At 46.0% G+C, this 13,096-nt stretch overlaps 1 protein-coding gene across 5 annotated transcripts in view; it reads left to right on the top strand.

Moving 5' to 3' along the window:
* Nucleotides 1–13,096, top strand: part of LOC129121247 (uncharacterized) — a 77,573-nt gene that overhangs the window by 52,686 nt on the left and 11,791 nt on the right. For 4 of the 5 annotated variants that reach the window (XM_054634378.2, XM_054634381.2, XM_054634377.2 and 1 more), the window contains 5 exons: nt 148–233; nt 1,082–1,121; nt 1,852–1,932; nt 9,692–9,799; nt 12,808–12,917. In XM_054634378.2, coding sequence (XP_054490353.2) covers nt 148–233; nt 1,082–1,121; nt 1,852–1,932; nt 9,692–9,799; nt 12,808–12,917 — 425 coding nt within the window. Of the gene's footprint in view, nt 1–147; nt 234–1,081; nt 1,211–1,851; nt 1,933–9,691; nt 9,800–12,807; nt 12,918–13,096 lie in introns of those variants that run through there. The other variant, XM_054634382.2, reaches the window with a different exon arrangement.

The raw sequence follows: 13,096 nt of genomic DNA, 5'->3' as shown, positions 1-13,096 counted from the left end.
TCTTTAGTGCAGGTTTTGCTCTCCTGGTTCTGTGCCTTTTATCATTCAGGCGAGGGGGATGTAGTCTACAGGCTTTGGGTGCAGGATGCAGGCACTGGGGCATTCCTGATGCTGGGACCAGCTCACAGGTGTCCATTCTGCTTTCAGGGCAGACAGGAAGGAGCTCAGATTGACCACTGGGAAGATGCCGATTTCACACTCTACAAAGTTACAGACCGGTTTGGATTCCTGCAGTAAGTGCTCCTGCCCTCTCCTTTCCTCTGTGACCTCTGTGTGTGTGTGGACCATCCTTCTGCACTGAACACGACTGGCCCAGCATCTCTCCCATAAGCTGCTCTGTGGCTTGGCTTGATCAATCCCAAATGCAGGAGGAAAGTCTAAATGGGCCTCCGTCCTCAACTGTGCATGTGCAGACACTGATGCTTTGCATCTGCTGCAAGACAAGGCTCAGAAATGGCTTCCTACCACAAGCCTGGCATTAGAAGGTGCAGGCTGGTGTTCCTGTGCCTCTGTGTGTGCCACAGAGGTAGAGACCCTTGTGTTTGCACCTGATGATTCACGGAGGAATAGGAAGAGACCAGAAAAGATATCTGATCATCTTTGGTTCCCTTAGGAAACCTTTCCTTTAGAAATCTTCATCCTAACCAAGGCACACATGAATTACATACCCTGTGCCTGGGAAAAATGCTTAAAAATAACTATTTTTATTCTGATGCTTAACAGAAGTTACAATAGTAGGTGTTCTGTGTGTAGGAGGGAGGTTTTAATCAATTGCTGTCTAGAAATTCTGCTTCCCCACCCTTTAAATTGCTAATCATGTATGTATTGAAGAGGAGATGTGTGCCCAGAATTTCTAGTTATGTTCAGTGCTCGATTACCCCCTAACGCTTCTGTTGGGTGGTGGGATTTTGGATGATGCTTCCCCTGCCTCTTTCATACAGGGGGCCAGCTGTAGGAAGGGCACAAAGTCCCCAGGAAATACCCCCTCAAGTGTCTGAGGTGGTCCATGAGCTGCAGCACCCTGTGCTCCCCCACACCCTTTCTTGCCTGTGGAGTAACCAGTGACCCCTTGCTTTTCCAGCGAGCAGGAGCTGCCAACCCGCACCGCCTTGGAGGAGAAGGTGAGAGCTGCCAGCTCTGTCATCATGGATGTGGCATCCTTTTCACACCAGCTGGGGAGGGAATGTTTTTTGAGGAAACAAATGAGCAAGTAAGAGCAAAGCAGGCAGCCAGCACCCACTGGTCACTGCTGCTCGCCCAGAGGTGGGGACTCTGCACAATGCCCAGCAGTTGGAGCTTTTATTTTGCTTGGTCAGACAACTTTCCTCCTCCACATGGCACTGAAAAACCACCTCTTAAAGCAATATTGGGCTTTTCCCTCTGCTTTGGCACAGTGCTCAGCAGCTGTGGCTTGTAAAGGGGACTGCATGTGCAAGGGAAGATGGTGGAAGTTGTAGGTAACCATCACTTCCATCCTCATCTTCCCTGAGATATGAGCATGTCCTCTGGTAGAACCCTGCTAAATGGGACTGAATCACATTTATTCTGATCTGATACAGTGATAGGATTTGAGTCTATCTGGACCTGCAAAGATTTTTATTGTCAGGGAATACTCCTGGGAATGTTTTCTCTACGTTAAGCTTGTGTGTCTTGTCATTTTCACCAATGCTGCTTTTAATTACCAAGTGCTGAAATTACCAGTTTCTGCACGCACCTGTGGATTATTCCCATCCCTGATGTGAGGTCTTTGCAAAGAAGTTTAAACCTAAGAGGATGAAGTTTTGTGTTTTCAAGAGGCATCTCCTGGGGCTTTTTTTTCTTAAATTTGTCTTTTCTTCTCCCTTGTGCCAGCAAAAACAGCAGGAAATAGAACGCGTGGACAAGTGGCTTAAGATGCTGAAGAAGTGGGGCAAATACAGAAACAGTGACAAGGTAAGGAGGAAAAGAGTGTATGTCTGGAAAGGTGGGTGTGATGAGTCAGGCTTTCAGAAAGTCGGCAGAAAAACCAGAGATCTCTGGAACATTGCCCGATTCTACTTGCTATCTTTAATATTTTAAAGCTTTCCTAGAAATTTCTGGGTTACCAGTCGAGGTAAAAGTCCTGTTCTGACTTACATGGCTTTAAAAAGGTTTTCCTAAATGCTGCTGCCATTTTTGCACTTGCAGCTGTGCAAGCAGGAGCACAGCAAGGATGCTCGTGTGCCCAGCTGGCTCCCTGCCCTGTGAGAGCAGAGAGCAGTGCACACCAGCACTTGCTTCTGTGTTTCCACCTCCTGGAAATGATATGGGAGATGTGACTGAGACAGCCTAGTTGATGTTCCTTGTAATTCTCCCTGGAGGAAGAATTATTTGTTTAGAACAATGCTTAGATTTTGTATTTTGCTCCTAGCTGTGCCTGTGAGAAGCCACTCAGGTTTCATATTGTGTACACCTGTCTGTGGAAATCAAGGGTGGAGACACCAACATTATGTCTTGCTTTGGTGTTAAAATGAACTCTGCACCAAACACTACTTCAAAACTGAATTGTTTTTAATGAATAGTATCTGTTTTATGTTCCTCTTAGAAACCTGTTGAAACAAAAAACTCTTTGAACCTAACGACAAGATCCTTGCTGGGTGAGGAGAGGAGTGTTGTGTCTGACCTGCTCTGCTTGCAGCATTCTGCACAGGAGAGGGATGAAGCCTGGCATTGCCTTGTTGCCATGGCCTCTGAAGCCTTCGTGTTTAGCAGGAATGGGGTGTTTGGCTGGACTGCTTCTAGCTCCTGTTGGGAGTCCTTGGGAGAAATTTGAACTTGGTTAAAAAGACTAAATAGAAAGAAATACCTGAAGAATATTTGCATAGCTGTAGGGACAACATTGAGCAGAGCATCCTCCTTGCTCAGCTGTCAGGAGTCATGTCCTGTTCAGCCAGCCAAAGACCAGCTCTAGTCTCACTCTTCAAAAAAAAAAAAAAAGAAAACACCACCAAAACCAGAAACAAAATCATCTTAATGACAGCAGGGATGGGGTGGAGGTGGGCTTGGGGTTTTATAATCCTTCTGTTCACTTCAGGGTGGTTCTAATTACTTTGTTAATCAGTGCTGCTCCACGGGCAAAATCAGAGGCTCTCCTGTGACTTGGTTCTTTCTAATTAGAAGTTAGCACTAATTGCTTAGTGACTTTGTGGGTAAACCACCAAATTCCAGCAGGGTACAGGGAATTCCTTCAGGTCCTGGAGGGTGTTTGGGGTGGGTAATGATGAGTGGTTTTAGCACACCTTGGCTTTCCTGGGTCAGATGGTGAGGACAGGCAGGATCCGGCATGGGTGATGGGGAGCAGCAGCAGTCTCTGATCGCTGTCTGTTTTGGATTTCCCTTGATAATTATTGGGGTGTTGAGCACACTGTAGCTGATATCACTCAGATCTGCTGGCTGGCAAAGGGTCAGACTGACAAGTGGGTTTTGAGGGTCTCTGGGTCAGAAAATGAGAAAGCTCTTGTAGTAGAATAAAGGATGTTATGAATAACAGCCTGTAAATGGTCGATGACTCTTGGACACAGAGGTGGCATTGTCCCGTGCTGGGACACCGGAAATGGCCATCCCCTCTCCCAGCAAAGAGAGAAGCAGTGCTTGGCCCCAAGCGGGGAAAGAACAGTCTGGTGACCCTGGGGAGTAGAAAGGAGCTTTGGTTTCAGTCCTGTCCAGCCTAACACCCGTTGCCTGGCACCAAGGCAAGTGCAGGCTGTAAAGTCTGTAGCAGCCACACATCATTAAATGCAAAGATACTGAGAAGCACAAAAGAAGTGTGACTTCTTTTAATAAAAAAAGTAAAATCAGGTTGTATCCTACACCTAGATGTGAAACCCCATGCTCTTGTGTCAGGAGCATGGAAGCTACTCAGATATTCCTGCTGCCACAGCTGGATGCAGTTCAACTGTGGCATTTCAAGGACCTTATGCTGGGATCACAGTCATGTCAGAGGCTATGTCTTTTCTTCTAGCTAAAGTTAATGTGACAAACCCTTGATCTGATTTTTCTAAAGCAGAGTGAGTTGGTTTTGTTCCTTCTCTGGGCACTCAGGCTGCCACATCTGCATTGCATGTTTCCTTCAAGTTTGTTTTCACCACTTGGCTGACATGATAAAACTCAAATGTCACAAGACAGCCACTCTGTGTTATTTTAACAATGACTAAGGTGTCATCTTTGAAAAAATCCTCTTCTTGAAAGCAAGAACCTTCTGTTTGATGTTAATTTTGATATCCTGTGCTTTATTAGAGGGCAAAAAAATCTTGTTGCAGGAACCACAAGCAGTTTCACAGGGAAGTTGCCCTGACTTTGATTCTGCTTGAATGATGTAGAAACCCATCTTATTTTCCAGACTGAGACTTCCTGGACTTAAGGGCCAACCTTTTCAGTCCCTGTTCATGTGCTGGAGCTAGCAGACATCTGATCATATCTAGTGCTTGATGAAGAGGGACTTAGCAAGCAAGCCTTTGTGTTGTACATCATTTTAGTATCTGATTGAGGCTTAGGTTGTTGTCTCATCTGTGTTGTGAAATGTCAGCAGGAGGAGTGAGGTTGTGTATCCATCCAGGGCATTGACCCCAAAGCAGCCACCTGTCAGTGGGCAAGCAAACAGCTTTTTCAGACCCTTGGCATGAGCCACTGCCAGAGAGCAGCAGGTTTGGCTTTTTGTTCTCCCACCTGCAGCCTGTGTGCATCCTTGCATGCTGCTGATGGCACTCTGGGTCTTGTGATTGTCACAGATTATTGGAAATAAGGCTGAAAAAAAATAGTGGGACCTTTTACAGTTCCTTGACTAGAATGGCCTGGCTAGGAACTGAAATAATTTCTGGCATAACCTGTTTCAGGATGAGCAACAAATAGGATTATCTTAATTAAAGTAATGCCCTGGGGCTCCCTGTGCTCATCATTGCCTTAGATCTGTCTCCATCTCTGTTCTAGACACATTTTGTAACAATCTGATTTAATTTCAAGATCAGCAAAGAGTGACACTCAGCACAATTCCTCATATGGGTGGAATTAGAATGATGCAATGGTGTTCTTTTTTGGCTGAATTTCCATAAGGGAAAGGGTACAAAAATAAAGGAGTCCATGAAAGGATGACATTGTTTTGCAGAGTTAAGGTATGTCAAACCTGCAAAGAAGTGCTAAACTGTGTTATTCAGGGGTCAGCACAGGGATGCTCAGGTCTGTCTCCTCTTCACTGCTGATTTGAACCCAAGTTTAAACACCAGACTGACTTTGCTTGGGAAGGTTAGGAAATGGCTGGTGCCTTGTAAGAATCTACACAGTTCAGGCAGCACAGTTTTGCTGATTAAAAAAGGCTGTGCTGTGTGTGCTGCAACAGCAGGATAATTTATTCATCATAGCCCTGAAATGGATTTCAGCCAGAAGCATCAGTCATAGCAGGAGGATATGACCTCTGCATCATTTCCAAGCTGCATCTTGCTGCTGGCTATGTGGGATGGGACCTTTAGAGAGGGATGTCTTTGGTCATAGATGTCTGGTTTTTAGGCAAAGCCTGTCTTTGTGCAGGGGGGAAGCCTTGCCTCTGCTAAGGTCATGGGAGTGCAGAGCACTTAATCCAGTGCATGCCAGCAAAGCGGTTTAGGATGAATCGGGGATCTGTATGGACTGACACAACCCCCCAGGAGTGAACTGTCTGCTAATGCCAGGGACAGCCAGCAGACACTTGTCATGCCAGGGCTGGCTGAAGTCAGATCTCCTCCCTCAAATGCCATGGGAAGGAAAGGGGGTTCTGTCTGGGAGTTTCAGGGTGGCTTTGCCTTCTTTTTTTTTTTTTTTTTTTTTTTTTTTTTTCCCCCCATTTTGGAAAGGCAGGTAGCATTTTCCTCTCTTCCAAAGGTAGCCTGGGCAATAACTATAAATGCCTGCCCATGGCCCACCAGCTTTAGGATTTAACTTTGCCCCTGCTTTGCTGGTACCCCGTCAGGAATAGCTGCATAAGCTCCAGCTGCAGGCACAACAGCTGAGTTGGGAGCAATCATAAACCTTATGGAAAGAAAGCCACATGTGCTGATGTCCAGACTGCCAAGCATGCTGCATGGCCACATCATCAGTCAGCAGGTTTTGTGGTACTCAAAGGAAATCCTCCACTCCAGGTGAGGATTTGCACAGCTCAGTTCCTCTGGTACATCACTGGTAGAGGATGTGAAGAAGTCCTTTCTCTTTGGAAGGATCACTCTTTGAGTCCTAAAGGAATTGGGGAAGGCAATATCCCTTTAAAGCCCCTGTATATATCCAGCATATGTCTCCAACACTTTAGGGTGTTGGAGATATTGCCATGGATACCCAAAATTTGGGCATTGTTCCTGCAGTCTTTTCCTGGTGATCCATGCACATGGCTGAGAAGTTAACAGTGACAGACTCCAAAGTGTGAAGGTGAACTGCAGTGTGTATATTCTGCTTCAAAAACCAACCCACCTCTCCCAAATCCTTTTTAATTTCACTGTCTTTACTACTTCAAAAACATGTTCTATCTTTAAAGGCAGTGACTCCATCCCTTGTATTCAAGAGCTGGAACAATTGGTTGGGTACTTCTCAGAGGAGATTGCTGGTGCAGGAGAATGGAGCTCAAGTCTGTACTTCCATAGTCTTCCCCATCCCATCTACCTCAGAGAAAATATGTGGGCAGGGGAGAGATAGGGATGGGGTGATGATGGCCTCTGTGCCATGAGCTTTGTATGTTAAGGCCCAGAGAGGGAAGATGATCCTGTGGCAAAATCTGGAGCAAGTTTTAGACACTGTGGTTTCAGTCCTTGGCTGACACAGCCTTTCTGCAGTATCTCAAGCCATTGCTTTGACCACCAGCACCTCCTTTTGTGAAGGAGAATGGTGTTTGTTATTCTTGCCTATGCATTGGTCTGTCAAGCCTGCATGGGACATGATCCAGGTGCTCTCTTCTCATCTGTAAGGGCTGAGTGGTTTAAAAGAGAGTGACCTTGAGGGTTGTTTTTGACTATCATCACATGCTGCCTTACCCCTCTGTCTTTTCATCCCATCATAAATACTGCTTGTATGGTAACTTCCCTGTTTTCCTTCAAGTTTCATGATGAAGAAAAGTTGCTCATTTTTTTCTGGGTGACTCACAGCTCTGAGGTTTTATCACTTTTGTGTCTGGAGGTGGTGGGAGGAGGAAAGCCTTTGGGTAAATAAAAGGAAGGCATTTCATTTCAGTTCCATCTCAGCATGTTTTGTACCTCCCCTGTTCCTTTAGCACTTTTGCAATGAAAATCATTAGAGACATTTCTATATGCCACTGAGGGTTGCACTCATTAAAGTACAACAATACCAGCTCTGGAAATTCAAAACAAAATTATTTCCTTCCCATGGACCTGAGTATCATCATATGCCTTGGCAGCTGTCAGTCAGTCTCTTGTAATCCACTGGAAATAAGTAATCTTTTCAGAATTAGTGTTCTTGTCAGAATTGGTACATATTCTGGTTTCTTGATTCTGCCTCAGCTTTTGCTTTATAAAGGCATGAGTGCTTGCAGGAGCCAGGCTTTTGTGTGCACCTACCACTTTGGGGATGTGGTTCATCTAATCCTGTTGCTTTGTGTCTCTTGGTGCATTGCACTTCTTTCATCCTGATTTAATGACTCTAGGGAAATGGGGATGAATCTGCCCCACATGGTATGAAGGTTTGCTGTCCTTAGAGCACCTCCTTATGCGAGCCTTTGGGTGTGCAGATGGTGAATTAGTGATGTCTCACTTGAAATGCAGCATGCAGTTGAACAGGATGGTGGCTTTCCATGGGCATGTCTTGCTGGTGAGGTTGCTTTTGGAGGGCAGCTTTTATTTTACAGAGGGAAGGGCAGTATCTGGTAAAGGATTTCTGCAGGATTTCATCCTGGCTATGCACTGGACCTTCACAGCTGGTGCTAAGCAATGCTTGGGGCAGAGCAAGCATTTGGGGAGTTCTGAGGATGGCATTTTAAATGTTGAATTTCCATTATACTTTCAGGATCAGGATATGTTGTAGACACTTTCTCTGTCAGCAGAAATACTGAAATATTTATTGTAATGGAGTGGAAAAGCATTCTCATAAGCATCTGGTTCTCCTGGTCCTACAGACTACAGTTATTTTACATACTTTTTTTGACTGGAATAGTGGTGTTAGTTCTTTGCTGTGCCCTAGCCTGTCTGCTTGAAGCCCAACTCCTGTCTTACCTCCTGGTCTTGTAAGTCTTTGGGACAAGGACCACCATTCCTGGGTTTTGCCCTCAGTAGACACAATGCTGCCATGAAGACAGTAAGGAAATGATGAGTGTCAGTTTGTGTTCATGGAGGCTGTGAGCCAGGACAGTGCCATGGTTAAGGTCTTAATGTCCTTGTGAGAGGCTGAGCTTCAAAAGTCAGGTTGGAAATAAAAGAGCTGGTGGTGCGAGGTGGGTCTGAAAGGAAAGGCAAGAGAAGCAGGTGTTCAGCTGGGTGTGGCAATGGCAATGTAGCAGGCCCACATCCAGAAAACCTTCTGCTATGATCTTGTGCTTCCCTGGGGATTGCAGTTCTTCTCTTATATCAGCCTGAACTGCATGAAGCAGAACACCCTAGAAAAAGAAGAGGGATTTTGAAGGTGGTTGGCATTTGTACCAGGCAGTGACAGTAGCTCCAGTTGATTGCCTGATCAGGCATTGCCCTTCTCAGCTTCAAGCTCATTCTCATGTCTGGAAATCTGGCACTTCTGTCCCCTCCCAAGGAATTGCCTAGTTCTGAGGGAGCACCATAAGGCACCATAAATACCCTCCATGGCTGGAGCTTGGGCATGTGCCACAGTCCTTCAGTGTACCCAAGATTCCTCAGGAATCTGGAGGAGTGCTACTGTGGGTATTGTTGTGCAGCTGCAAGGCATTTCACGGGTGGGATGAATGAAAGGAAGGAAAGTATTCAGAAAAGGGGATTCTTCTTTCTTATGAAGCTTTTTCTTTTAATGGAAGTAGTCAGCAATGAAAAAAAAAGCTTTTTTTTTTCTTTTCTGTTTTCCATTGAAATTTAATGGGAGCTTTATTCCAAGAAAAAGGGAAGAAGCATCTGTGAGATGAAGTGAACGAAGACCTCTTTCCTATGAAGACAGGTTGAGTTGTTCAGCCTGAAGAAAAGAAAGCTCTGAGGAGACCTCATTGTGGTCTTCCAGTACTTAAAGGGGGCTTGTAAAAACAAGGGAGAATGACTTTTTACACAGGCAGATAGTTATAGGACAAGAAGCTACAGTTTTAAACTAAAAGAGGGCAGGTTTAGATTACATATAAGGAAGAAATTCTTTACTGTGAGGGTGGTGAGGCACTGGCACAGGTTGTCCAGAAAAGCTGTCGATGCCCCATCCCTGGAAATGTTCAAGGTTCAGGCTGGATGGGATTAGGAGCAGTATGGTGTAGTGAAAAGTGTCCCTGTGCTTGGCAAGGGTGTTGAAACTAGATGATCTGTAAGGTCCCTTTCAACCAAACTGTTCTATGATTTTGACTGAGTAACAGTTGTCTTTGATGGATGCAAGTACTCGGCTCATCCATCAGATCGGAGATGCCCTCTCTGTGCCAGCACAGGGAGAGCAAGTGATTGCCTGGGGTGTCTGCTCAGATGGCTGATTATCTGCAGCAGCAAACCATGGAGAAAATGTGTTTGCCACCAGCAGAACCCAGCTAACCTTTCACTTGTTTTCCTCTCTGCAGATGTGCCGGCGTGTGTACAAAGGGATCCCGCTTCAGGTGCGAGGCCAGGTCTGGTCACTTCTGCTGGATGTTGAGAAGATGAAAAAGGAGAATGAAGGAAAATATGAGGTATGGGCTCTACCTGGCAAAGACAGCAGGAGAAGGATGATAGGGAGGTTAGATCAGTTGATGGAGCTGGTTTGATGAGGACTGAAAATGCAAAGGGTTTCAACTCTTTGTCCGTGGGTTTATATTAAGCTGGGTTCTTCTAGCATGTTAGTTGGCTGCTTTCTATAATATGCTGCTTCCATTTATTCTGCTGGAAGTTGGGAGCAAAGCTGCTGTCAGTGTTACTGCTTCTTTAGAGAAAGATGCAGGGAAGAGTGAGGGGAAACTTTCCATAGGCAGAGTATGGAAGCCCTTGGTGGATAATTAACTTATTTTCCAAGCCTATGTTATGATTTATTTTGCATCATGTACCAGGGCGAGGATCAAGGTGTTGTGGAGACAATTATTTTTTAGAGGCAGGAGGTTGAAAGCTGTTTCCAACAGGTGTTTCTAAAATTCCCTGCCTATTAAGCAGGGTGATGCTAACACTCATAGTTAGCCAAGCATGAATGTTACTGGAGAGGTGTCACAGGGATGGAGGTACACGCAGGGGCTGGGGGAAGGCAGGCTGGGCTCACCACAGTAAGCACAGATAAGGAGGCTCTCCCAGCATGCAGATTAAAATTGTGCTCCCTCCCTCAAAGCTGTGTTACACAGGCAGGGAAGCAATCCAAACAAATGAAAGTCACAAGGAGTTATCTGTGCTCCAGAGGGGTCTGTGATAAACAGGAGCTTCAGGGCTAATAGGCTTTGCTGGATGCAAACCCTCTACAAGATCATCTTAATCTACCTCTTCTTTGGTGCTGCCTGCCACCAGTAATTAGCTCTCCCCTAATTTCCTCCAGGAGAGGCTCAGTGCAGGTCCTGGATGAGGGGTTTTGCTTTCAAGAAGGGACTAAGCCTCAGCCTCAGACTTGTGTCCTGAAGGAACTGGTTCCAAGGCCACCCCATTTCTCCCTGGGGTATAACCCATAGCACAAAAGCCTGAAGGCTACCATGGGACATTCCACGCTTGCTTTTCATGTAGGTGTGATGCTCTGCCTCCCTGAAGTTTATTATCTGGAGCCAGAGGGCTTGAGGGGAGCTTGAGAAGGCAGCAGGAGAAACATATTGGCCATGGGGCAGGACAGAGGCAGCCTGGCTTTTACCCACTGCTTTGTACAAGGTCTTTGGGATGGGACTTTCAGCTTTCTAGCCTCTGCTCTGCCACCAGCTTGCAGGACTCACAGCACTAATGAGCTCAACAGAGCATCTGTGGAGCCCCAGGTTATTTACATTAGGGAAAAAAGGAGAATAACCCATCTAGTGTTTCTTTTTTAATGTCTGCACAATTAGTAAAGCCTCCTGGGTGCATGGAGTTGACAAAGTCCTGTGTGACCTACCTGCCATTCATGTGCAATGATTTAAAAATACCCAAAGTAAGGTATTTACTTGGGGAAATTTCTGTGTTGTTCTGGCAGGGAAAACAAGAGGGCCTTTAGCAGGAAAATTTGAACTGAAGTGACCCAGTGCACATGAATAGTCATATTCTCTCAGGTAGTCTGTCTGCTTTATAGAGGGCAAGGAGCCATAGAATACAGAGACCTCACTATTTACAGCAGGGAAATTATGTTGTTCATCAGATCTTCATTCCATCACCACTTGACCCTCGCTTGTCCTGTGTAGGCAATAATTCAAAATAGCCCCTTTACTATTGCTCCTCCATACAGCTGCTTTCAAGGTTGAAGTTAATATTCCCAAGATGCTGTGATCATCCAAAGTGTTGGCTGTGCTGGACACATGTGGGTGCTAATGACCTTCTGCTGTTCACCAGAGCTGATGTGGCCTCCTTGGGAGGTCAAAAGCAGCCTGGAGGCACCTGGTGTCAGGCTGATAAGCATTCATTGGATGGCAGCTGCTGCAGCAGATGATAAGTATCTGTGCAGATGTTCTATTTTCTGTCTCTGTGAGCCAGGAGGGGTCCTGACCCTGGACTCAAGGCAAGTTGGGCCTGCTGCTCATCTCTGCTGCCTGCAATCTGCTGGGGAATCTCAGTGTGCCTGAAGACAGTCACAAAATGTATTTTCTTCCTGCAGTTAACCCTGGAGACATTAAAGGAAGAGGGCATGATCACTGGTGGTATCTAAGGGCTGTGAAATGAGATGCTTAGCTATAGCATAGTGGTCCTTGCCTGCAGTACAGAGCTGAACAGTAGGTTGCAGATGGGACTGCTATGAGATTTGTCCATGGAACGTCTTCATCTTGGGACTTTGAAGGCACAATTGGATGAGGTGGTCTTAAATTTTCATTTGAATTTCCATTCTTTTGCAGTGGACTTAAATCCTTTTTCTGTGTGATGCTGCCTTAAATGATTAGCCAGCCTGGGGGGAACATGGGGATTCTTAGCTTTGAGTTTAGCTTCTGTTCTAGACTCTGCCAGTTTCTTAAAATTTGTACCAGCCCAAGAGAATATTCCAGGACTGTTCTTCTGGTGGAAACTCCTTAAACTAAAGATGATTCTCTTCTTCAGGGAGAGTAGTAGTTGGAGATCACAGAGTCTGTCATAACAGTTTGGGCTTTATTATGATTGAGCTTCTGAAAAGCTGATAGTGCTGTGTACATCTGTGTATTGGCTCCTTAAGGATCAACGGAGCTCTCAATGCTTTATGACAGCCAGCCAGGCAAAGAAATCAAAATAAATGAGAGTGGAATTGAATTGTAAAGGTTTTAGATTCTTAAAACTCAGTATCTGCATTGGAAGATGGGCGAAGGCTCGAAGGCTGGGTTGGCAGCTGCTTCTGTCTTAGGATGTGAGTGTGGGGTCATCCCCTTTCTCTGGGCCAGCAGCACAGACAAGGGCTCAGGGGCTCACCTCCAGGCTGCAGTTCATTGCTCACTGCAGGACAGCAATGTCCCCTGCTCTGGATAGCTCTGTGCAGCTCCCAGCCTGCCACTCCTGCTGCAGGAATGCTGCCTTCTCCCTGCTGGAGAGAGGTACAGGCTGAGATGGTGTCTGATTCCTGCCTCTCGTCTGCCCCTCTCCCTTCCAGCAAATGAAAGAACAAGCCAAGAGTTTTTCATCGGAAATCAAGCAGATAGATTTGGATGTTAACCGCACCTTCCGAAACCACATCATGTTCCGGGAGCGCTACGGAGTGAAGTGAGTATGGAAGGCTTCTGTGGCTTATATGGGCAGTCCTGCCAGTGCATTTGTGAGGGATGAGCTGGATCAGCAGCCAGTAGTCTCCTGGCTCAGAGCAAAGCCATCTTTGCCTTCTCCTCAAACCATCACCACACAGTGTGACCCACAGGTGCTGGGCTGCTGATTCTTTCTTCAGA

This window comes from Agelaius phoeniceus, chromosome 6, assembly GCF_051311805.1.
Source record: "Agelaius phoeniceus isolate bAgePho1 chromosome 6, bAgePho1.hap1, whole genome shotgun sequence".
NCBI lineage: Eukaryota > Metazoa > Chordata > Aves > Passeriformes > Icteridae > Agelaius > Agelaius phoeniceus.
This window is presented reverse-complemented; position numbering and strand designations above follow the sequence as displayed.